This window comes from Rhea pennata, chromosome 3 (assembly GCF_028389875.1).
Source record: "Rhea pennata isolate bPtePen1 chromosome 3, bPtePen1.pri, whole genome shotgun sequence".
Classification (NCBI taxonomy): Eukaryota; Metazoa; Chordata; class Aves; order Rheiformes; family Rheidae; genus Rhea; species Rhea pennata.
In genome coordinates, this window is record NC_084665.1 from 123,705,621 (window position 1) to 123,730,578 (window position 24,958).

Consider the following 24,958-nt stretch of genomic DNA (forward strand, 5'->3'; position numbering starts at 1 on the left):
GACAATGCTATGACTGGCTGCTGGTGGTGATCCTGTTCTGAGCAGGCGACTGGCCTGGATGACCTACAGAGGCGGCTTCCAACCGACGTCTCTGTGATTCTTCACTGATAACATTGATGTTTTGGAACTGAGAAATGTTGGTATCAAAAACCACTGGGCTATTAATAGTGGGTTTTCAGCTGATCTCCACTGGCGTAATCACCGGCTGAATTTGGCCTAGTAGTGAACATCAATCACCGGCAAGTTACTGCAGCCTATCAGCTTGAAAAGGGGTTGTTTGCTTTTCTCTAAGTGGTAGGACATCCCACGAGCTCCAACTGCTCCTCGTGATGCTTCTGGCGAGAGAGGGCGGCCAAGTGGTGTGTTCCCCGCTCACAGACCAAGTGATATCTGCTTTTTTTCCTGCCCACCACAAATCCAGAGCAAATCTGTTGAGACAGCACAACTTGGCCTTAAGTCTGCATTGTTTTTTCACCAGATCAGCAGTCTAGAAACTGGGTCAATTTTTCTAAACATGTGGTTTAGAAATGTGCTGTTTAAAGGGACACCGTCCAATGGCATGAGACCAAAATCAGATTTGTAGTTTAAAAAAAAAAAGAAAAAGTTCAAAGCTCTCTACAAACACTGAGTCCTTGGGACACACCGACAAAGTAGGAAAACAGTAACTTCCCGCTTTGTGTTTAGGGAAACTGAGGCATAAAGAGAAGAGTCCAAAGCTGCCCGAAGAATCACAGTCAACAATTTCCCAGCTACAGAACAAAAGCTAATTTGTCTCATCTTTACAAGTATCTGTACCAACGTAATTATAGGGATTTTATTTTATTTCTCACCTGAACTGCAACAGCATTGGGACTGTTTGGAAAACAAGGGTGAGTACTGTAGACGACTGAGACAAACAGCTCTGGCTGGGCAAAATGAGAGAATTAGTCAGGACCGAGGAAGGGAATTCAAGTCCCCTTGTTAAGCTGCTTAGGTTACAGAAACACCGGCTACATCTACCCTACAAAAAGTTGCTTATCTGCATGAGTAGGGCAGAGCTGGTAACCTCAGTGTTCAATGTTATAGTTACTGTGTTTTCCCTGCTAGACATGTTTGGAAATTTAGGTCTTGTTCTTTTTGTATTTCATAACCTGCTCTTTCAAGGGAGCTTTCTATCACCAAAGAGCTGAGAAACTGTGAGACACCTAGATACCCTCCTCCGAAGGCTTTATAAGTATCACAAGGAGACATTGTGGGAACAGCCTCATGAAGCCCAGACAGCTATTACACTGGTAGAGCCACAGAGAAAAAAATATAGCAACAGTAGGCCAAAGAGAGCCCTTTTGAATGCTACATATTCACTTTTTTGCTTTAAGCTAAGGCTTTCCTGCAAGCTGCTGCATAAAAATGGTCAACCTGTTCCCAGGATTTTATCTACTGCCATCAGCCTCCATCACCTATCCACAGACCAGAAGTTTCTGGTAGATCTCCTCATTGCTTTAACCTGCACAACAAATGCCTCTGGCTGATAGACCTTGGCCACTGGATTGCTCTCTGACTTCTGTGCAAGCATTGGGTCAAGCTTCAGCTGTGTGGGCTGCAGAGCCAGGCACCTGCATTGACCCAAACTCTTTCTTACCCTATTATGCGATCTAGTGTGAACTCTGCCAGGAGTCTGCTCCTCTGCCGCAGCATTGGCCATGTGCTAGCAGGCTCCCCGGCGATGGATTTCACCCCAAAATACTGATTAATTTCCTCAGTAAGCAATGGGCTCTAAAGCGCATGACCATGCAGAAGGTGACTAGACGACACATCAACCGCTTGAATATATGACTGAGGTTATTCCCTTCTTTCTGTCAGTACACAGCTTGATGATTTTTTTTACTTGGTGCCAATGCAGGGCTTGGTGCTGAACTGTGAAGTTGGCCCCTGCTCCGTCTCTCTCCCTCACCTCTCCCCAAGAGCTTGTTTTAGGCGCAGAGAAGGTTGATTTAGATCGGTGGCTGCCAACATGTGGTTTCTTTGAGACACTTCAGTGTTGCTCACAGCCACAGGAAATTAAAAAGTTAAAGCCGAGGCCAACAGGGAGAAGCCGAGCGAGATGTTGCCCGTTTTATGTGAGCGACGTGGGGACCAGCTGAGGTTTGACACCAGCAATCAAAAGCTGCTGTTCAACTCCTCGCAATGCAAAAGCAAGAGGATAGTCGGTGACACCGCAAGGTGGCAAAGCCCAGTGGTCACCGCTTCTTGTAGGAGGCATTTTAGATCTTATCTTCTAAATGCAATTAAATACTGGTCTCACCCCCCCACCACCACCAATGATGCTCTCTGCATAGGACTCGCTCCTAAGTGACACCAGAGCTGAGAGGTTAGACCCGCACAAAAAGGGATGCTAGAAAAAGAGCAAATATACACACAAGCACGTGCACACGGGGGTGCATGTCCTCATCCATACCCAAATATCCATCTGCCTCATCATTGGGCAGTGCTCCAAGCTGATCCAAGCAGCTCACTTTGCTCCTGAAGCGATGCCTTTCTGGCATGACAGCAAGCAGAAAGTAAGCAGAAAGGAGGAAGTGAAGCGACAGCCAGAGCCTGAACATGATGCGGGAAACACATGGGAACTGCCATGGGATCAGAGCAGGGGTTGCCTTCTCCCAGCCCTTTGTGCTGCACACAATCCACTGTCAAGGTCTGCTCAGGGAAAGGTGCCAGGAGCCACAGAAGATAGAGGGATCACTGACTCCTCAAAAACCTGCCCACATTCACGTTTCACTCTGTCAAAGCTCTTCCTGTGGCCTGATTTGCTGTCAATCAAAGCAAGTCATCCAAGCAGGTTTTAGCTTGGACAACCTGTGGCAGGGAGCTCCACAGCCGAACTCACATAATTCAGGTAGGAATGGACCTCGGGAGGTCTCCAGCCCAGCCTCCTGCTCAAAGGAGGCTCAGCCATGGGAGCAGAACAGATTGCTCAGAACTTTATCCAGGTGACTCTTGTAAACCTCCAAAGATGGAGGTTGTGGAAGCTCTCTGGACTCCAGTTTTACTGGAGTACTCCAGTTTTACCATTCAAATACTGAAAAATTGTTAGTTTCCCTTAATAAGCTCTGGATTAAACAAGAACGAATGTAAGGAAGCCCCCTCTACTCCCTGGCTAGCTGAGATGGGTTAAACTATGTACCAGAAGGCAGCAAAAAGTTTTAGCACTCATATTTAGCACGTAAGATTCCTCCTAAAGCTATCAATATAGCAACATACCCCACAGCATTGATTGTCTTACTTGGCTCTTCCCCTTGGATAAAATTTCCCTAACATCAGGACCTCGATTTCAGGTTGGAATTAAAGTACCCTTGAAAACCCCAGCACATTATCTGCCTTCAACCACCATGCGCCAAATGTGTAGGTCCACGTTACAATGAACAGAGCTTACACAATTACTGCCATTTCAAGTTTCCTCATTAAACTTCAGAGCTAGAGGTTTCTTGAAACCAAGAGACCTTCATTGCTCTCTGTGCTACCATTTCTCCTTTGCAGACTCAAGAAATATCTAAAAAGGATAAGAACTTACTATGAAATCAGGCACAAGTCTGCCAACAACTCCTGTCCTCTTGTCTCCTCCTGAAGACAGCCCTAGGTGAGCTTAACGTCACCATCATTAGCTCCATCTCCTTCTACCCTTGACACTAGGCTGGAGGAAAAAATGTCTCCTCCCCAGTCTCCTCCCTCTGTATATATCTTTCTCTGCTTGGCCACTGGTTTTGCTTCAGGCCATGCAAATCACGAGATTATCTGTAATCACATTCCTCAGGTCTGACCAGGCAGAGGTGGGGATAGTGCAATCCCGATCCTGCAACAGCATCAGAAATCAAAATCCCTCTCCACTGCTTTGGAAAGCCCTTCCAGCTTTTCCTACACCTCCAGCTCCGCTCACAAGGCCTTCCTTACAAAATGTTTCTGCTAGTTGCAGCTGTTTTAGGTTTCAGAGTTAACCATAGATCAAGAGGAATACAGCAGCTCACACTCACAGAAATATTTTCAATAGTTTGCAGACTTGGGAAAAGAAACAACATTTGAGATCAGATTTAGAAGGTTTTCTTTATCCTCAGTAGACCTGGAAACTTGCTTTTTTATATTTAGTTGAAAACTTAAGCACTGCACAAATTGATGGGGCCACTGTTGAAGGGCCGGTACCACGTCCCACTGAGTATCTACTTCACTCAGCTCCTGACTGCTCATGAATATGAGGTGCATGGCTACGGGGAGACAGCGGAAGAAAAAGAAGCAAAGAAGAACATTAACAAAAAAAGCCATTTTATTGAAAATGAAATTCAAAGTTCAAATTAATATTACAATCATGAGAAAATGCCAAACAATTCAATTTACAGTTGCAACATACAATACAAATAGTCCCTTTGAAGTTGAAGTAAACTGATCCACAATCGTCGTCTGTGGCACAAAGCAGAATGTGTTTGTACAATATGTGCATGAAAAGCAAATCTCGGATGACAGCATTCGAAAAAAATAAAAAAAAAATTAAAGCTTGTATTTACACAAAATGCTACAAATATTTTGTTCCAGCAGAAATTCAAGACTGGTAAAGCATATTTAATAAGAAAAAAAAAATGGAATGTCACTCATATTACCTAAAACAAGTTACTGTAAAAGTATGGTTTTGGCTGATATACTTAAAAGTATTGCATTAAAAAAAAAAAAAAAAAGCAAAGAGTTATCTGTAAACATGGAAGTAAACAAACATCTAAAAATGTTCTCAGAAAAATGTTAAAATGAAATGCATTACATTTAAAAACAATAAGAAGGTCGGGGGAGGGAGGTGTCAGAGAATTGGGCTGCTTTGATCTCGTACGCACCGTACGGGTCTGAATTATTGCTTTCGCTGCTGGCGTGCTGTCGGCGGGAGGCCCGGCGGGCCGAGGGGGACCCTTCCCGGGACACGGGCCAAAGTGCAAAATTGTCCCCGCTCAGGATGGCGCCTGCCGAAGCCGGGCACTAACTAAGGAGGCCGGGGAGTGAGGGGAGTGGTGGTGGTGGTGGTGGTGGAGGGGGGGGTTGCTAACCTGCTTGCCTCGTCTGGCACCCATCGGCTCGCCCTTGGGTGCAAGGGGAGCAGGAGCCACCGCTGCTCTGCCAAAGGGACAGCGGGCCCGTTCTGCTGGAAGTAAATCTTTGGTAGGATACGAGAGCTGGAAATGCTAACAAAAGGCAATTTTTTAAAACCTTCCGCCCGCCGAACAGCGCCGAAGACTGCCGCTCGCCGAAGGGAAGGGCCGGCGCACCGCTGGGAGAGCGCCTCGCCGGAGATGCTACGCGCCCCGCAAAATGGCAGGCGGTCTCACAAGGTTTACTACCTAACACGTTTCTTTTTTTCTTTCTTTCTTTCTTTCTTTTTTCCTGAAATCCTGAATCGAGAGTGTTTCCAAGCGACCTTGGAAGCAAAAAAAAAAAAAAAAAAAAAAACAAAAAGGCTTGGAGGAGGTGCACTTCCGCGCCGGCCCGTCCGGCTGCCCCCCGCGCCCGCGCCGCGCACACGCAGAGGCTTCCCAAGGGCACCGGGGGGCTCCCGGAGCACGGGGGTCTGCTCGAAGCGGTGCTCCTCCGTCCGCAGGCGCTTGGAAAAAAAACCCCGTCCTGGGCATCAGACGCGGGTGCCCGGGCTGAGCCTGCGGTACCCGGATAAAACCGTGCGGGAATGTCCGTCCCGAACGGGCCAGCCGGAGGAAAAAACAAAAAAATCCAAAACGCAGGGGACACGGACAGAATTCTGTCGGTGCTGAGCAAAACGCAAATCTGGTCTATGCTGGATTTATCCAGAAACGAAAACCAAGTGCTTGAATTTTCCAACAAAGTCTTTAAAAAGAAAAAAAAAAAAAAGAAAAGAAAAGAAAAAAAGAAGAATCTGGGTTGCTGCCTGCAGCCACTCTAACAACATTTCAACACAAAAGCACCCTAAAAATTACTTAATATGCATACAGTAAACCTTAAAAAGCCCTTCTCAGCAATAACAAATAATGTACAAATATAGTACCTTTTATTAAATAGGAAACAGCTTGCACTGGCAGTACATCTTTTTCTCTCGCTTACTAAACAAAACCCAAGGAAAAAAAAAAACTGAAATGTGTAACCAGACACTGGCTTTTTTAAGTGCTGCTGAGACTAACAAACGTTATTTTACAGTTACAAATAAATGGACAGTGGTACGCTTCAAGCCACCACAAACCAACAATAAATAGAATCAATTACAGCTTCCATCTTTGAAGGAAAACTAAGTATTAGAAAAAGTGTCTTACTTTAAGCATACTTGGTATACAACCTTTAGAAGGCAAAGACTTTTTTCTTTCTTTTCTGTTTTTTTTCCCTCCCTCCCTAACCCACCCAAGGAATCGCCCGAATTGGAGGCCGGTGGCACGCCGGCGCCGCAATTCCCCGGCGCGCTCCGGAGCGGGAGCCCGGCGGCGGCGGCTCCCGAGCGCCCGCGAACCCTCCGCCGCCCCGAGGGTTCGGACCCCGCGGGTCTCGCCGAGGGGGCTGCACGGCGATGCCGTGTTTTTAAAGCACGGTTGGAAATGGCTTCGATTATTATTATTATTAATTATTATTTTTTAAACTATCAACGTTCGAATCACGTTGCCACAACAGGACGTTTTAAACACGAGTATTTGCAAATTTCCAAGTTCTGAGAGAAATCCTGGGAGAGGAAGAAAGCAGGTGAAGGGTGGAAACCATTTCATCCTTCCTACCATTTTTTCCAGTGTCTCCACAACTACTGATTAAAAGGCAAGACTATGTCGAAGGCAACCAGACAGCTAATAAAATATTTTCAACGCAATATTTCCTTCATAAGTTATACAAAAGGGTCCTACATCCAAAATCACTCGACGTGGATGCGCTTGGGTTGGTTTCTTTGTTTTTAAACTGTATTGTAAACTGGTTCGCACTGGAACTGCTTTTCAGAGTTGGGTAAAGGTTTGAGGCTTACACCATTGCAGGAATGTAATAATTAAAAAAAAAAATACTTTTAGAGACCGAAGTCAATATATCATTACATTAAGAAACGTTTAAAGGGTCCAAATGTCATTAAATAATTATAAATATTCTTTTAAAGTTATATGATGATTCATGTTAGCAAACAACCTCAAATTTTACACATTTATAATTTAAAAAAAATAAAAAAAAACATAGCCGAACACAGATACTATGTATACCGTTTTGGCTCTAGTAATATATATTGCCATTTTCATATTTTGCATAAGTATCAACATTTTGTTTTTATTCTAAAAGGATTTGGTTTTTATTTTTGGTTTTTGGTTAACTGGACGAAGGCAAAATTAATAGATACGAAAGCAAAAAAGAAACTCCAGGGTTATCTATCCTAACTTGAAGACTTGTTCTCTTTAAGTACCCCAAAACAAAAGCAAAAACAAAAGAAAAAGAAAAGCAATGAACACAGAGAAGTTCCAACTTTCATCTGCAGCAAGGCTGGGGGCAGAATTTGGGGACAGCTATTTTCATCTGAACGTATCGTGGCAAGGTGGAAGCAACTCGATCTTTGCTTGCCTTTTTATGTGCACCAACGCAAGCCAGTTGAATAATTGCACTACGCGTGTGAACAGGGTCCCATACGTTGTATGATTGCAACTGTATCTGGAGTTCACGGTTCTCTCTCTCTCTCTCTTTTTTTTTTTTTTGAAAAATAAAATGGAACGCAGCCTTTGCCTTGCATCACCGTTTCTCTCCTCCTAGCTAGGGAGTCCATTCTCTCCTCCTTGGCAAAAGAACTCACTATTTATCACAACACTCTAGACCAAAACAAACAAAAGAAAAAAGAAAAGGAGGGGATTTTTTTTTGCGTGTAAAAAGTACTTTTTAAATATAAAACAAGGTAAAATGGTTCCAAGAAAAAAAAATATATATATATATGTGCTTTGATCCACATAATCTGAAACACGGACTGCGGTGGTGTGTTGGTTACTCTCGTGTTATTTATGGCCATTATCATCCCATCTAAACAGTTGCACATATTGGTAAAATCTATTTAAAAAACAACAACAATCAAAAAAAAAAAAAAAAACCCAAATAACCAGGCACTTTGTAGTTAGTCGACCGTTTGTTTTTTGGCTCGCGGAGGTCGGGCCGGGCAGAAGCAATCTCAGTACGGCCTCCAAACGGACTCATCCATCCTGCCACTAGAATTCAAGACGGTTGGGGAGCTGCTGTGGCTGCCATCCGCCTCCACCCCGTCACTCTGGTTGGGCAAGTTAGGGTTTAAGAGCGTGCTGCCGTTGGCCGCGGTGGTGCACGGAGGAAGCATCCTGGAAGGGGAGCGGTCCCCTCCCGGCACCATGGGGAACTGGTATGATCCCGACGAAGTGCCATAGTAGAGATATGGAGTGCTGCTGGTCTGGAAAGGTCCACTTTGGTTTTGGGAAGAGCCGGGGTAGGGCGGTGGCAGGTAGGTGTGGTAGTGAGTGGTTGCGGACATACCCAGTGACATGCCTGAGGTGACTGGCGGTGTATAGGTAAAGGTAGCTGGATAGTGCATTCGTGGGTTGGAGAAGCGGCTCTCAGTGAGGGATGAAATGCTTGTGAACTGCCTGGGATCTGAAAATGGGCCCAGCTCTGAAGCACCTAAAAAATTATAACAAAAGACGGGGGAAAACAATTCTGTAAATATCGTTTTTCTTTTTAGCAAGCGCCAATAGTTTTTTTTTTTTTCTTTTTTTTTTTCTTTTTTAAGAAAACCCACTTCTTGCGGCCCCCAAAAGAACAGCAGATCATAGTAAATAATACATTGCAAGGAACAGAGTCACATACCTATCTTCTACAAGCTCTGGGCCAAAAGCATCCCTGTCTAACTGCACTGATGCCCACAGAGGGAGCAGCGTTGCCAACCCGAAGCGTTCAAAAGTCACAAGTCGGGCCCGCAAAAAAACATGGGATTATCTCAAAAATCAAGAGATTGAAGAAAAGCCATTGGGTCTCTGAGCCGTGAGGGTAAGCTCATGTCTACGTGTTGCAGGCTTTTTGCTAGAGCCTCTCCAGAAACTCAGGCTTGGTTTTGCACAAAAGCTGATGTTCTCACCTAAGTGCATGCCTTCAGGAGCCGGGGTTTTGAGACAAAAAGAAATTATAGTGCAACCAGCACCAAAAGCACAAGAGTTGATAACACCGAGGCAGCTGCATCACTAACATCAGTGGACTTACACTAAGGGTGACTAAGCCCTACTTCCCGTGTTAACTCAATTCATTTAGGTGAGGATCTGCTCAGCTACTTTCCTATCTGCAAAAAATATTATTTGTTGCCTCTGAAGAGGTTCATACTGGGACAGGCCTCCGAGCTGATAAGAAAGATGCAAATTTTAATTTTTAATGCAGCAAGCGGAAAATTCTAAGCCCAACACGCGTTCCGTCATTGCAAGAAGTTGTTTTCCTATACAGCCTGTTCAGTCTGGTTGAAAAAAAGACCACACAGTTCATGGCTGCTGTAAATGTCTGGATGGTAACACTGCGAATTTGATTCTAACGCAAAACAGGGATGGGTAAGCTCAGTCCACCGAGTTTCTAATCCCACATCAAGCACGCTAAATTTAGGAGCAGGACCGGAAAGTGAACAGTAGTAGCTTGGTGATCTGCTGAGGAGACCGTGGCATGGACAGAAGCAGGAAAAAACGATGGCGAAAGCTTGCACCAAGAGGCAGGAAAGGGGAAAGCAGGGTGCGGGAAAAGGGGCAAAGGGAAGCAGGGAGAAAAAGTCTAATGAAAATGTATGCAAAAATGGAGGTGTACTGCAGCCGGTATGCAGCAGATACATATCTACACATAGCTAGAAAGAGCAGGATATAAATAAAGAGAGAAAAAAAAATCAGGAAACCAAATGGCTTTCCCTGTGCTTCCCAGGAGACATTTTCAATCCTGTAGATCCAGGAGTTCACTCATGAATTTGCCAAATAATACCAAATCTGATTCACTTAAAAGGAAAATATGGTATCTTCCAGATGTCACACTGCTGATACCAAACAGTGCAAAACTCAATGTATCAGCAATACAAGATGCAGCAACGCTTTGTCCTTGGAGATACACTTCAGGTGTGCCCGGTGGACACTGCCGCGTGGAAGGAAAGGCTCTCCAGCTGCTCCGTCCCTGGCCCCCGCCATGACCCATTTTGCGATTTAGACCACTGTTCTGCACTGAGGCTACCAGCTCATTTAACATACCATCAATATAACATCAGACTGTATCTAAAAATGATGGAGAGGCAGAGGCCAGATGCATCTCGGGTTTAGGCTGGAGAATCTGGGACACATCCAGCCAAGAGTCAAACCGGTGCAGCTGGAGATCCAGGCGTTATAACCCCGCTTTGCACGAAGCATTACGAGGACTGAGTTTAAACTCGCAGTAAAAGCCCGTTTCTGCCAACGATGACAACGTGATTACTATTACCTTTATCTGGAAGTGAATCAGTGACCTATGGGTGAATGGGTCTGTCTCCACTATCAGCCCCTCAAACCATAACACTCTGGAATGTAATATAACTTGTACCTTTATAGCAAACACTCCACTGCTTGATGCAACTTCTTTCGTTCCCGACTGCAAACAATAGCCAGAGGCCATACCACCCAGATTCAAAGCTGTAATTTTGGAACGCTATCCTTTATATTGTGAGCAGGTCTGATATGTATCTGGAAATATAAGGTTATAGCATAATTTCCCCAGCTGCTCAAAAGACTGGGTTTCAATCAGCTACTGCTTACGCTCATTTTTTTTATTGTTATTGCAGCTCTCCCAACATGAACAGAACTGCTCTTAGTTTACCCTGATAGAAGCTAAACAAGACTTTTATAATCAAAGGCAGAATTAGGATGAGTGTAAGGGTGTAGAACATCATTGGTACTGTTTGCTTCCTTGCAACTGATACTTTTTTTTTTTTTTTTTTTTTTAAGAAAAACAATACTATCAACACAGCTTTACTTGTGTAAGACAATCTTTTTTTCAGGGCTCAATTCAAATATTATCCGGATGAGCATGCCAAGAGATCATGCCTGTGTTGCACGACCTGGCTTGTGCACACCTCACTAGGCATTTCTCATGTGGGGCTACAGACCTCGTTACACTGCCTAGTAAATCCACACTTGTTTGTTTTTACGGTTGCTTGTAAAGTACAATCCTATTTACCCAAAGGCCAAATAACCCTTTCTCGTCTCACTCACGGCCAGGTCTGCACCGCTCCTGCGTGCTCGCTTTGCCATATGTCCAAATGCCTCTTGCTACCTTCATAATGTTTCTGCTTTAGGTTGCAATTTGTTCCTTCCTCAGCTTTCTGCATCCCCACTGAGCAAATGTATTTTTTTGGAGACTGATCAAAGCAGGTTTTCTATCACCCCTAACTCCTATTCTAAAAACACTTCCCCAAACGAGTCTAGAAACTTTTAAAATCTCAAAAACTCAGCCTCTTGCCTTCCTCATTATCATGTAATCTCACCGATGCTATTTCATCTTCCTCTGCTTTCTATGATACCTCCTTCTCTTGTGTTAAGGTTGACTTAGGTTCTAACCTGCAAACACCAGGTGCATATTCATTTATACATGTTTAACTCTTTACTGGATTGGGAGCATAAATAGCTCTTCTGGGTACGCAGCCCATCTTTGTATATGTACTTGCACACAATTGGCAGTGTCGATGAGCAATATTGTAACATGTAAGTGCAAGTAAATAATTTATTTATTCCTCTCCCCAGCAGGATTAAAGATTTATGCTAATTTTTCCACTGTCAGAGCAAGAACATAGTTTGCATCTGTGACTTCCCACTCTGGTGATAGCTTATATGAATCTAGTGGAGCACAGCTCCTGGGCCCTGCATTGTGGCTGCATAACTGTGAAAGTGTTATGAAAACTTAAAGAAAAGAGCATATCTTCCATGCCACCAGAAAGGAAAAAAAACAAAAACAAAAACAAAAACAAACATGGAAACAAGCAGCAAGTGAACTTCTTTTTCCATACAATCTGATCAGTTTATGGTGTCTGACAATACAAAAGAAAAATAGACCCTTTTCAACCAAAACATTTACATCTGAAGGAGCACAAGGTAAACTGCTTTTAAATCTACTAGGCAGATTCCTCCCTAACGTAACCTGGTACTCAAGTTTTCTGAGATGCATGCACTTAAAACAGAAATGCGCTAATATTAATATGCCAATATATATGCTAACGTCCTAGACTGAAGAATACTGCTCTAGTATGTTCCACACTTAGAATAAAAACAATTAAAATTCCATGTGGTTTCACTTATTTTGAGGCAGAAGCCTCATTAAAAGCCCTAGACTTGGGAATTTGCCAACAGCAGCTTGGTTTTGCATTTGCACTTAAAAAACAATTTTACCTGTTGCACCTTTGCAACTGTACCGGTTACAGCAGAATGCCTACCATGGTCATTTCTCTTGTTCAGTTTACAGATGCCAGCTAATGCCAGTTAATGTTCATTTCTCAATTAATAAACTGGGCTTGTGGTTTACAGAAAATAAGGCAACAAATTTCTGCCAGGTTTACAGCACTTCGGCCAATCACTTCCAATTATTAGACACCATAATGTACTGTGACTAGGTTAACTCCTTGTGGGTACAGAAAGGTGACATCAAATTCAAAGGGCAACAGGATAATTTTATACTTAACAAATATTGCAATTTGCTGGAATTCGGTCATTTTATGTTTTAGGATCATTACCAAAAAAAAGGTCCCCTGTGCTTACTGTATATGTCTGATAGGGAACAAGATATTGAGCACATCAAATCAATGCGTAACTTCTAGATGTAAGAAAACAGAGTGGGGAAGTCACTGAAGAGACTGTTTCAAAGAAATTCAGCTAGATACAGCTAAACACATCACCAGTAGCTAACTTATTTAAAATAAAATAAATTTAAAATAAATTTAAAATAAAACGGTGTTTTATCCAAATGATTCACGATGTGTTTGGGCAACACTAGCATTAAGACTTTGACTGAGGTAAATGTTAAATGTTGTGGTCCTTGTTCAATAGTTCAGGCTGGGATGTAATAGTAATCGATCTATTAAAGCTTCTTTTTTTCTTTTTTTCCCCCTTTCCTTAACATCTATATCTATGAATTATGTGTACAGCTTGGATTACTTACAGCAGATACTATCGCCTAGTATGAAGTATGCCACACACTTCATATTACGAGAAGATTTTCAGTTTCCTACAGTGTTGCCAAACTTCAAACATTCTGGATGAAATTGTCCATGCTGGGCGTCTGTCTCAGGCTAAATTGTGATTTATGCACTTATTTGTTTTGAAAATTTGAGCTGAAACACTTTTGCTGGGAAAAATTATATTGTTTTACTAATCTTAAATTCTGAGAAGCCTTTCTTTGAAAAGCTGTAGCAGTTCCATGCTTTGAAGTGAGGACTTGAACTTTATAATAGGAGTGGCTTTCATGTGAGAGATCTTGCCATGAAAATCAAGCCAAATATGAACAAATTATAAATATTCTGCCTAAAAATGGGCAGAAGAGTCTGTGCCCCTACAAAGACACTTGCCCAGAGCCTGGAATGGAAGCCAGGATTCCTGAGTCCCAGAATTTTCTGCAACGCCAGCAAATATTTGTGAAACACAGGGACAACGCCATTCCTTCTAGCACCAATCCAGACTGAGAATCAACTCAGGGCTGTCACCTACTGCTCCATTAGCTGGGGGGGCTGGAGTCTGCGTAAAAGGGTTTAAAGGACGACAGTCCATGGGGATGCTTGCATGATAGCACAAAGAGGAATTTGGGAAAGCTGGTTTTCTTTTCTTGGAAATAATAAACAAAACTACTTTAAAAGAATATTACTAAGGTTCCAGAATGAGAAAGTCAGGAAATGTCAGCATTAAATTCTTTCTCCACCTGCATTACAATACAGCACTATTGTTTAGATACTCCCTACTTCTATGGCTGAAGACATCAGGAGAGACGACGTGAACAAGACCAGGGAGATCTGTCTGTTTTTCTGAGCAAACTGGATTTTATGCACGCTCCCGCCACAGAGAGCCTCATGACTCCACTGATATCTCTTTAGAGCATGTTTCCTACAGGTGGTCACTGACAGCACTTTCCTCCTTTTCTAGTGTGCAGGAAAGCCACTGGCCCTGGTTTGCATGTGTGCTGAACATTCACAGCCGCAGCAGAAGTTAACAGGAGCTCAGCTCCGAACGGAAGGAAAATACTCAGCAAAAAAAGCTTGCTGTGGGTGATACAAAAAGGTGCACTGAATTGCACCACACCTTGGAGCTTATGTCTCAGTACTCTGGTGAAACTGAGCTCTTTCGTTCTTGGGAATATTGCGCTTTCCAAGAAACTGCATACAAATGTCCTATGGCACAAATGTTAGAGCAAAGCCCATAAAGAAATTAAGAATTCTTTCTTCAGGGGAGAGTTTAATGCTCTGCAATAAGTAAGGCCTGGGGAAATGCAAAGCACAAGAAAAAACACAAAGATTGAGGAGCTGCTTATTAAGTTAGCACTGTCCACCCTGTGCACTGAATGAGACAGGAATCCCATGGGAAAAGTATCATGTGATCCTGTAATTAAAGCCTGTAATATAATGCATAAGCAGAATGCAGCTGATTTAAAGTTGCACAGGCAATGTAAGTGCAGAGATTTCCCAATTTCTGTGCACTTAAGTTTTGCAATCTTAAGAATTCTTTGCAATGTGTTTGGATGGGGGGTAGTAATTATTTGTTAGAAGCAACTAGGTTTTCCCAAACACCCTTCTGTATCAGCAGCAAGTTTTATTTTGCTCTTCATTATGTACAGCCCCGCAGGAGTAACAGCATCGCTCAGGTAGCGCTTCTCACTCCCTATTTTGCTTTTGGGTTCACTGTGCTTCACTGGGATGCTTACGACTTTCTCTCCTGTGCAATGGGGTGTGTTAAAATGTCCTTTTCCTCCCTTTAACTCGCTGCATTCATTCAGCGAGAGAGAGGGAAAAAAAGTGTTTTACTTCGTTTTCCTTAATTTTTTTTTCCACCTCATCCCCTCCCCACGCACCAGCAAGCCGGGGCCCCTGGCAAACAATTGCGGCAGCAGAGGTGTGAACTGGCCCCCCTCCTCTTTCCTTCGCCTCAACAAGGTGTTAACTTCAAGGCCTAGCTGGGACCATTTAAAAGGCCACGTTATTAAGCACAGCAGCCTCGCAAAACGCGCAGCAGCGGAGTGAAGGTGCGCTTCAGCCCCTCCCCAGCCGCCGCGCACACCGCGCAGAAGCCGACGGCGGCGCACCGCTCGGCCTGCCGCCCCCCTGCAACCTTAGCCCACGCGGTGAAACTGCCCGTTTGCGTGTTCCGGCACGGGGGCGACGGCACGCTGGCACCCCAACTGCTCCAGGTTAATCCACCCATAGATGTTTTCACTCAATTTGCGGTGCAGTGCTTAAGCCCTTTGCTGGGAGAAACACCCCGTAAATGACATAATTAGCATCGACCATTAAAGCACCACTCACGCAACGAAGGAGAGGGTCTCCCAGGCACGGCTATTATGTGGCTTAGTGGCAAAAATGGGATTTTTGCACTTTTGCAGCCTGGGATCCATCATTGCCCACCCTGCTGCCTCAATAGGGCTTTTCTGCTGCGCAAAGTGCACGGGAGGAAGGCAATTTTCTTTAGGCACTTAACTCTTGCCAGATGATACTGCACATCAAACCACAGGTCACCATCGTCCACACCTCAAGAAGTAGCTTATTTTAAAATTAACAGCATGAATAAGGAGAAATTCCTCCCCCACACAGAAAACACAACAACAAAACCCCTCTGAGATGGACTGCTGGATGCAGAAATGGAGCTATGACAAGCACCAACTGCCACCGTCTTCTTTGTAGAAGTTGCCTTCCGTGAAGCTTCACATCTAGGGGAATCATAAACCTTTCTAACGAGAGCCACGGGAGGGGGATAAATTGCCAGGTTACAGAAACGCGCATTGGCTTGCAGTTGGGACCCACAACTCATGGATGTCCATTCACCTAAGCGGTGGGACACCTTGGACTCCTTGATCTTTGCTATCTTATCTCATCAGCGTTAGTCTCCAGCTGGTGATTCAGGTGGGAAGGAACTGGTTTTATTTCAAAAGCCCCTGCTTGTTTAAAGTCTCAGGCTATCTACGCACTACAGTGGAAACAAAAAAAAAAAAAAAAAAAAAAAAAGAAAAAAGAAAAATGTTTCCTGGAAAATAAGGTCTAGCAATTCTGCAACACTGCACTGCACAAACGCGCACACAAACACATATCGCTCCCTGCTCGGTTTTGCACGTTTTTTTTACTGCCTGAATTTCAGTTGCTGATGTTTTTCACAAGCCCCAGACGACAAGCATCAGAAGGAACATTTGAGGCTTTTCTTGGATAGCAACCTAAGCGGAGCTGTATACATCACGGAGGTGAAACCGCAGAGCTGAGATCGGCAATGAATGCACAGTGACGAGGAGCTTCACTGTACGAATCCAGTGAACGGGGAGATAATATACATTGGGGCTAGCAGTCTACTTTATTCCTTTTTTTTTCTTTTGCAGAAAAATGTGCCTTAACTATCCAGTATAAATATTTGTTTCCAATGTTGTCATGAATTGTACTTTTCCACTGCATGCTAGCAACTCAGAAATACCATCCGGTCCTCGAGCAGGCGCAAAGAAACTACGTTTCGCAGCGGGAGGGGGGAGAAGAAAAGAAAAAAGCCCTTGCCGTGGCGAAGCCCTTGCGCCTTCGCCCCTTTGCAACTCTCATTCAGATACCGCACGTCGCCTCCCGAGGAGGAAAGGCAGAGGATCGCTCGGCGGTCTTGATTAAGAGCTTTTAAAGAAACTGGGAAGGAACGATATTCTTTGAAACTGGATCTACCGTCGGATGGGAGCCAGCGCGCAGGACACGGTGTCTTTCAGCGCGGGCCACACACGGTGCCACTGCAGTCATCTGACTTCTCTGTCACATCCTGAAGCCATTTCCAGCTCGTGTGCGAGTTTGTACTCCCATTTAGAAGAGGATGGGATATATTGGGAACACACATATGGAAACACTTTCGGGGAATCAGTTTCCATGAAATCCGTAATGAGCCAAGTGGCTTCAGATGTGGCAGCGTGCCTCAGATTAGCCAAAAAAAAAAAAAAAAAAAAGAAGAAAAAGAAAAAAAAAAAGGAGAGAAAAAGGAAAAAAAGGAGGACAAATCTACCTTTTCAGCCCTTACTTCGGTTTCCAAGGCGGGGGCATTTCAAAACCGCTAATGACTTAGGGCTACCAAAACGGGGAGGCACGAGGAGCAGAGGCGAGAAGAAGGCTCCCTCCTCCCCGGCTCCCCGCGGGAAGCCCCGGGCCGGCGGAGGCAGCAAGCGGCGGTGCCCAGCGCTCGGCCCGACTTGCCTGTCCCCCCCCCCCCCCCGCCGAAGGCAGGCTGGACACCGGGCTTCTCGGGCTGCCGCTTCGCCTCCGGCCCGCCGCTGGGAACCGACTCCAGACTTCGGCACCCAGGAGAAGGTCTCCGGCAGAGTTTTGCTTGGCTTCGCTTCCAAAGCGTCGTCTGTATATTTTAGAATATGGAGAGCTCGCCTTTGAGTCCAGCCCCTCTCTTAACAATAGACAAGAGCAGATTTCTCTGCGGAGCGGTTTAAACAAAAACAAACAGTTTTGGTTACCCGGGCCTTGTTCTCAAAAAGGGCTTTTTTTTCTCTCTCTTTTTTTCCCCCCTTTTTCTTTTTTTTTCCGGAGAAAGAGCAAAACCCTACAAATCGTGACGCTTCTGGCAAAAGCCAAAAATTCACAAACGCAGACGGTATGATTTTTTTTTCCCTCTTCTGACGTGAAGCTAAACAACATCATCCCCAGAAGAAGAAAATGCCTCCTCCACCCCCATTTATAAAAGACTAAATCCCCCGATCTAAACGATTAAAAACACGCTCTTCTCCAAAATAACTGTTTTCTCTTCGACGCGCATTTCCCCCCTCGGTCTCTGTCTGCTTCCAACGCCGTTACGTTCTTTTATGCCCTTTTCCTGGGCAGGACGTGCCCTGTCTGCCGAGCACGAACACCTCGGTTGCCGAGAGCATCTGCTTGCTCGCAGAGCCCGGGCTACGCAGAAGACCACGGGGATGGTCGCACCAAAGCTGATCAGGGAGCTTAGCACTCGCTGAGCTTCTGGACACTGGAGAAACGACCGGGACAAGGCTAGGAAGGCAGTTCTGTCTCGATTTAAGAAAGAGGAGAGGTCCGAGATGCCCCTGAGCCGAACCGCTCCCCCAACAGCCTCAACATTGCAGGGCCCGTGTGCAGAGAGGCACTTTGAAGAGCTGTCTCCCCTTTAACATGCAGAGCGGCACCAGTGTAACAACCTTACGGGCTTTTCAAATATTCATCATCGATATTCTGTTTGGTAAAAGCAGTGTAAATCCCCCCTTTGGATTTACGCACCCCTCTGGTGCCACAGGGTTCAAGCCCAAACCGGGTTTCTCGCTAAGCTAAGGCAAACTGCTGCAAGTTAAGTTTCAGCCCACTACGAACTCGTCCACGCGGCACTTCCATTCATAAGGTGAACGGCAGCTTACACGACCGCAACTTTGTACACTCCTAAATAGATGTTTCTTCTCCATAATGTAAGCTCTGAATATGTTTTTTATCCTCCCAGGAACCTGGTGATGAGAAAGACACTGTTATTACAGACTTTGGTCTGTAATAGCTCACCTCACAAGCATGTTTTAGGTTATTTGCTACGTGAGACCTTATGCTACTGGTCTAGACTGCTTTATGTTACGCCACAAGCAGCTCCGATCACTATTGATGGTACAAAGATTAAAGGCAAAACTCGCCAAACATATCTTTGATACACTCTTCAGCAGATAGAGACAAACAAAAGGTGGAAATTGGACAGAATAACAAGAACTTGGCTTAAAATAAACTTTCACATGCAGCCACAACATCTGAACTGAAAAGGAGCTGTACAAAGTCAGCCTGGACTATCATCTTCAGTTGTGTTCATCTGTGAGAGAAAGCCACAGCTAGAATTGTTTGCAACTTGAACGTCCCTCCAGTTCATCTGCACATCAGACTGGTGAGACACAGAACCTGGCCAAGCTGAGAAGCTGGGCACTGTGCTCAAACTCCATGGCAGCTGGAATAGTTTCTTACACGGGCAAGAAACCTTTCTTAAAAACAGCTCCAAACCAGTCTGGCCCACCTACGTTGGCCAGGCCAAACTAGAAATTGGTTGGGTTTGGATTATCCTTAAACCCAGCTTCCTATCTAATTTTGGAATCTAATACGATGGCTTCTAATTAGACTTTGGTAGTACTTAGATCCTCCCCTGCGCTCCTTTTCAACCATAAAAAATCATAGATTGGCTTCTAGCATGAATCAAAATGAAAACAAAAACAAACAAAAATCCCTTTAAAGAGAGATATTTGAGAGAGGAAGAGGGAAGAAAAGGGAAAGAGAGGTGCCTTTTTCCTATTGCCAGGATTCCTCTGTGGCTCCTCCAGACCTGCCAGTATCCACATCACAGTTCCCTAGGACTTCCTTCACGGGAGATGCTTCCCCAATGAGGCATTTCATCTCAGGCTTCTAGGTCAGCAGACCTCCTGCTGTTTTTGAGGCACTTGCTTCCTTTCCTATTCGGTAAACCAATCACCTTTGCAGAAGGGCTTATTTTCAGTCCTAGTCCCTAGTCCAAATCCCAAACTTTGCAAACTGTGCCCTAGATGCTATTTAAATGTTTATGCTCTTTCTCAAAAAGGTTTCTACTCTATACCTTTCCTGTGTCAATGCTGATAAACTCTTTACAGCTCCAGGTCTATTCATCAGTCACAACCGCTCCTCAATGAACGCTCTCATTTTACAGCCAGTAGTCTAGTTCAGAAGCCCAGGGGTATTTTAAATTATTCATAAATCTCCCATCACTTCTCAAGCATTTTTCTTCTATTTTTCTGTAATGCTAGTTTTGACATCCTTGGCTTTTAAGCTCATAAAAAAACCCTTTCTTTTAACTTCAATAAAATTATCTATTTCAACCTTAACACAATTTTCTGGCTAGGATTTTTCCTTCTTTGGGACAAGGTTTTATTTTTGTTCTGAATGGCAGCAATACACATAACTAGTTGGCTACGCTTAACAGAAATAACCTACAGATATTTCATCCTGTTTCTGTACAGAAGGGCACAGATCATATATCTCATAGGACAGTCCCCATCTGTCCTATACAGCTATAATTCTATAAACTTAGATCCAGATATAAACCTCTGACTCTGAAAATCCCTAAAGCTTGGGGATATACATTTTCTGGTTTTGTAGCCTACAGGAACTAAGCAACCACTTTTGGCTATTCTGAGAAGGTGAATCCTGTCCTGGATGGCCCCTTGGTCTAACTTGGTGGGGCTGATCTCAGGACCTTCTCTTATCCTTTCCGGTGAAGACGCTGACCTCAACCTAATTGGCTGATGCCAGCCTCTTCTTACAAGTTGAAATGAGCTGCTTTGTACTGTCTTCCATGCTGCCCCTCAAGCCTGGGAGGAGGTGAATATCTGCAGAGTATTTCATTATCCTCCTTCAAATCATACACTCAGATTCCTGCCTGACTGATGCTTACTAAAACCTGCCTGCGTAACTGCTGTCACGTTGACCAGAGGTCTCTGGCTCTCCTTGCGTTTCCTCAACTGCAGTCGATCAAATATCCTGTAACCTGCTTGTGTTGTATTTAGAGTGGAAACTCACAGTGTGTACTTAGAGTGGAGGGGACAGGGATGATCTCTTGCGTTGGGTTTTTTTTGCCCTGTTCTATAATTGCCTAGTGCCTAACACAATGGGACCATGGGCTGTGGCTCGTGCTTTCAGATGCCACCACAATACAAATGATGTTAATGGCCACTGTATAAGGCATGGTTTGCTGTGATTCCAACTGAGGTCCGTTAGCTACTCACAAATGCAACTGTTGATTTGATCAGTAAACTGCACTGTCTGTAGCAGACAAACCCAGGTACTCCAGTAGCTGTTCAAAACCTCCTGCAAAGACTTGTCAAGATGTGCAATGCAAACTCACACATACAGAGCTGTAAGTATGGCCAATTCTTGGAAATCCTCTCCTTTCAATCCCATGTTCAGCTTTCAGTACAAGGAGGAATACATGATATAATTTCAGTACAGAATTAAATAAAGCAAGCTGTGTTTTTACAAACAATTATCACCCCAAAATTATGTAGCTTACACACCTGGTCCTGTACACAGTTTTTTTTCCCTTGGGCTGCTCCAAGCTGTCACCTGTGTTTTCAGAACAAGCTCAGCCTAATAATGTAAACTAAAAGAACACAGACATACCCGTAGCTGCAAGCTTCATAATATTCTGCCAATCCAAGACCAGCTGTTAGCGAACTAAATAAAGTACTTGTTTGGAAGAAGAGGTCATAAAACAGCACTGAAAACTACATATCAGACAGCGACAGCCCAGCTAAACAATAGTAATAATTGATGGAAACCATGCATGTGTCATCACCAACAACTTTGAGCTCATGTATGGACTGTTTTCATCTCGGCTAACTGAAAGAGGCATTGTAGGCTGCCAATCCAAGAGTACCACCTTACTCTTCCCCTTGCTGAAGAAATGTGATGCCAACATGCAGAAGGATCAGTGAGATGCTTTACCATCATCACTTCCAGGAATGACTCGTCTTAACCACTCTAGACTTTTGTTCTCTGGTGGTGCTCCTCTTTTCTCAGCACAGTTGCTCCTCTTTTTTGCAGCAGCTCAAGTAGACATAGGCTTTCTGTGGCTATCTACAATCAGTATTTCTATATTTTATGGCAAAATAAGATATTACAGAAAACATAAATGTCCACCACAGTATAAAAAGCCAAGCTACTCCTTCTTTGCCTGAACATACGGATTGTCCCATCTATTTGACAGCCTGCTCCTGCTGTCCACCCCAGCAGTGGGATACGTGAGCTTTAACTCCCTGTAGCACTTGCAGGCATGACTGCTCTTTGGCTTCCTGTGTCTCTGCATCTGCAGCTGGCAGCAGGGTCTGCCTTCTCTGCAAGACTGTGAGCTCTAACCTTTGCCTCTGACACATGATGCTCTAATTGCTGTTTGGGTGGTTAGAGAGACTTTTGAGAAAAACAGCCAGGAGGCTAGGAGATGACGTGGCCTGGACAGGGCTGACGAAGCAGCACACCAACTCCTCTCTTCCTCCATGAGTACCTTTAAAGTGTCACAAAAAGCTGTTTTACGTGCACGATCTTTTACCAAAGCCAAGTGTCTTCATGCACTGATGACACTGCCTGGTCTGAGCTTCAAGGGTTTAGCTTCAGCTCAGTTTCACCTCTTTTTGCAAATCTGCCTGAGGAACAGTTATGAAAGTGGAGATGAGTATCTGATACACAAAGAGGCCACAGGCTGAGCTCTGAGCTGTGGTTTTCTCTTTGCATTCAATGGAGCAAATGCTAGCTAAACCTGGAGGAAAAAGCTCCACTGACTACAGCTGCTTTTCTTTTAAAGGGAAAGCTAAAATAATGTATGAAAATTACAGGAGAATGCATACCCTGCTGTCCATGAACACTATTCTTGTATCTTTTTCTAAGGTAATGAGTGAGGTCTAACAGCAAGGCATTAAATTCATTTCACTTGTAAAAATGAGAGAGACTTTAAAACTGGGCTAATACATAGCAGGGAAATTCCTGAAGAAATTGCAGAAGCCCACAAAGCCAGGGCCAGTGAAAAATGCTTTCTCAATACATTTTTTCAGGTGGGTTGGAGAGGTAGCTTCACACTAATACTGCAACCAAAAATAACTCCTCCTCAGCTGATACTGCAGGACAGGTTTGCCTGACGAGGGCAAGAACTGTCACAAAACTTCCTCTATTTGATATACTGTAGTTGACCTAGAGCAAACCGAAATGACCAAAATATTTTTGTGCAGTCCCACTCCAGCCTCCTTACAAGATAAACTCATCTCTTCAGTTCTGCATCCCATAACATCTAGTTTCCAGAGACTTCTGCCATTTCCCGAAGAGCCACCACAAAAACCTACTTCCCTACATACCTCTTCTTGTATCTCAGTCACTGCCACAACAAAATTTAAGAGAAGCTACTCAAGGCACAGAACTCCAGAAACCACTCCCGCAATCTGGCAGACAAAGCTCATTCAGGTAACTGGAAACTAAAGCTAGATAAACTCAGATGAGTAATAAGATCCACATTTCCAAAGAGAGCTTAATTAACAACTGTAATCAAAAGTTGCAATGGATTTTGCTTCCCTAGAAATTCTTAAATGCAGACTGACTGACTTTTTGTGTTTTTTTTTCTCAAAGGTTATTCTCAAATTCAAATGACAGCTAATTTGGAGAAGTCTTACAGCTGGCTTACGGAGGAGATCAAAGTAGATGATCACGTGAATTTCACTGTATTAATAATCTATGGATCTATATATCCGTGCAAAGCTCCTTAGATTAAATTAGTCTCCCCTGAGCTTTATCTACCAGGGTCCACTACAGCTAACATCCTTGCTCTCCCCAAAAGCTAGAGAGTTGAAGGACACAGTTGTGACTCAGCCCTCCTGGGGCTCTGAGCAGTCATGACTCCCGATTCCCTCACCTCATGGCCACCCGGGGCTGGCATGCAGCATGGGGAATCTGAGCTTTCGAGTGGCTCCATGGCCCATGGGACAGCCCTAGCAGTGGGTGCTCACTGGGACGCCCGCACACCACGTTTATAGATCCTGTCCCAAGCTCAGGGCAGGCAGGTATTGCCTGTTTTGATCCCTTCCTGTGCACTTTTTGAGTCTGTCTGAAGGCAATACTAAAAGGTTTCCAAATTACCATCCCCAAATACCCTCCCTTTATGCATATGAAGTATTTCCTTCTGTCTTATTAAGATCCCTTACGACCCACGTGAAGGTGTGCACCTTCGCTTTGTCTCATTTCATCTTCCTCTTCTTTCCGGCCTACATGCTCTTCTTTTGTATAGCCAGAGAGAGCCTGAACCACTATTGCAGCTCTTTTCTATCACCAGTATCAGCCATGTCCTTTTCAATCTCACAGCTAAACAACTGACGTGACACCAGTTTCCTTCTACTGCTAAAACACTTCCAAAAGGTGTTGTGAAGCTCTGTTAGGCTCTAATCCTACATTCTTGGTCTGCAGCTGGCCAAATTTTTGCATAGCCACAAACGGGAAGAAATTTCACTGAAAGTCAAGGCAGCTACAGGTATTTCTCCAAGTAGTAGATTTTCCTCTTGTGTTGTTCCTTACTGTAAGGTTTACAAAATTGGGCCTTGTAAACTATAAAACTTCTGGAGGGCTTAATATGTTTTTCTGCCTGTCCTGAATCAAACACTGTCACATACGAGAAGGACCGAACTGTCCACTTTCTGCGTTTTACAGATTCACTTCATAAATGTAACTTTTGCAATTAACTGAACAAAATTCAGGGTAACAAAGACTCAAGACCAGACTGTTAAGGGCAGAGTAAGTGCTTCTGATCTTCTTTGTATCTGATGGCCTGCATGGAGCGGATCAAAGCTGCACATGCAGAGTTGGCCACCCTCCTTATACAGGCATTTGCCACTGCGTTGGTCACCCCTGCTGGCTCCATCCTGCAGCATTCTCTCAGCTGCGTGCAGAGCAGCCTTCTTGTTTCGCCAGCTTCACTGGAAGTTGGTGTCACTCAGGACCTTACAGGATCATGCCTGAAGTTTGCAAGTGACTCTGAAGAAGAAAAAGCGCTCTACAAAATGTTAATGATCTGTTTGCTCCTAGCTGCAACAGATAGAGATGTTCTGGAGTTACCTAGGACAAGAAGAGATACTTTGGGTAGCCCTGGTAATTCTACAAAATATGGTGCTGGATGACAAAGGAAAGGGAGATATCACAAGGGTGCACAAAAGGATCTCAAAAATTAACCCTCTCTCTAGGTAGAAAAACAACGGAGATCCCACCAGGAGGCAGAAATCATCTTGCACA

At 44.2% G+C, this 24,958-nt stretch overlaps 1 protein-coding gene across 4 annotated transcripts in view; it reads right to left on the minus strand.

Annotated features, from left to right (window-relative positions):
* Nucleotides 1-8,143: 8,143 nt before the first annotated feature.
* The window catches only part of RUNX2 (RUNX family transcription factor 2), a 144,517-nt gene continuing 127,702 nt past the window's right edge, over nucleotides 8,144-24,958 (minus strand). For all 4 annotated transcript variants that reach the window (XM_062573255.1, XM_062573259.1, XM_062573256.1 and 1 more), the window contains one exon: nucleotides 8,144-8,622. In XM_062573255.1, the coding sequence (XP_062429239.1) occupies nucleotides 8,144-8,622 (479 nt within the window). The remainder of the gene's footprint in view (nucleotides 8,623-24,958) is intronic.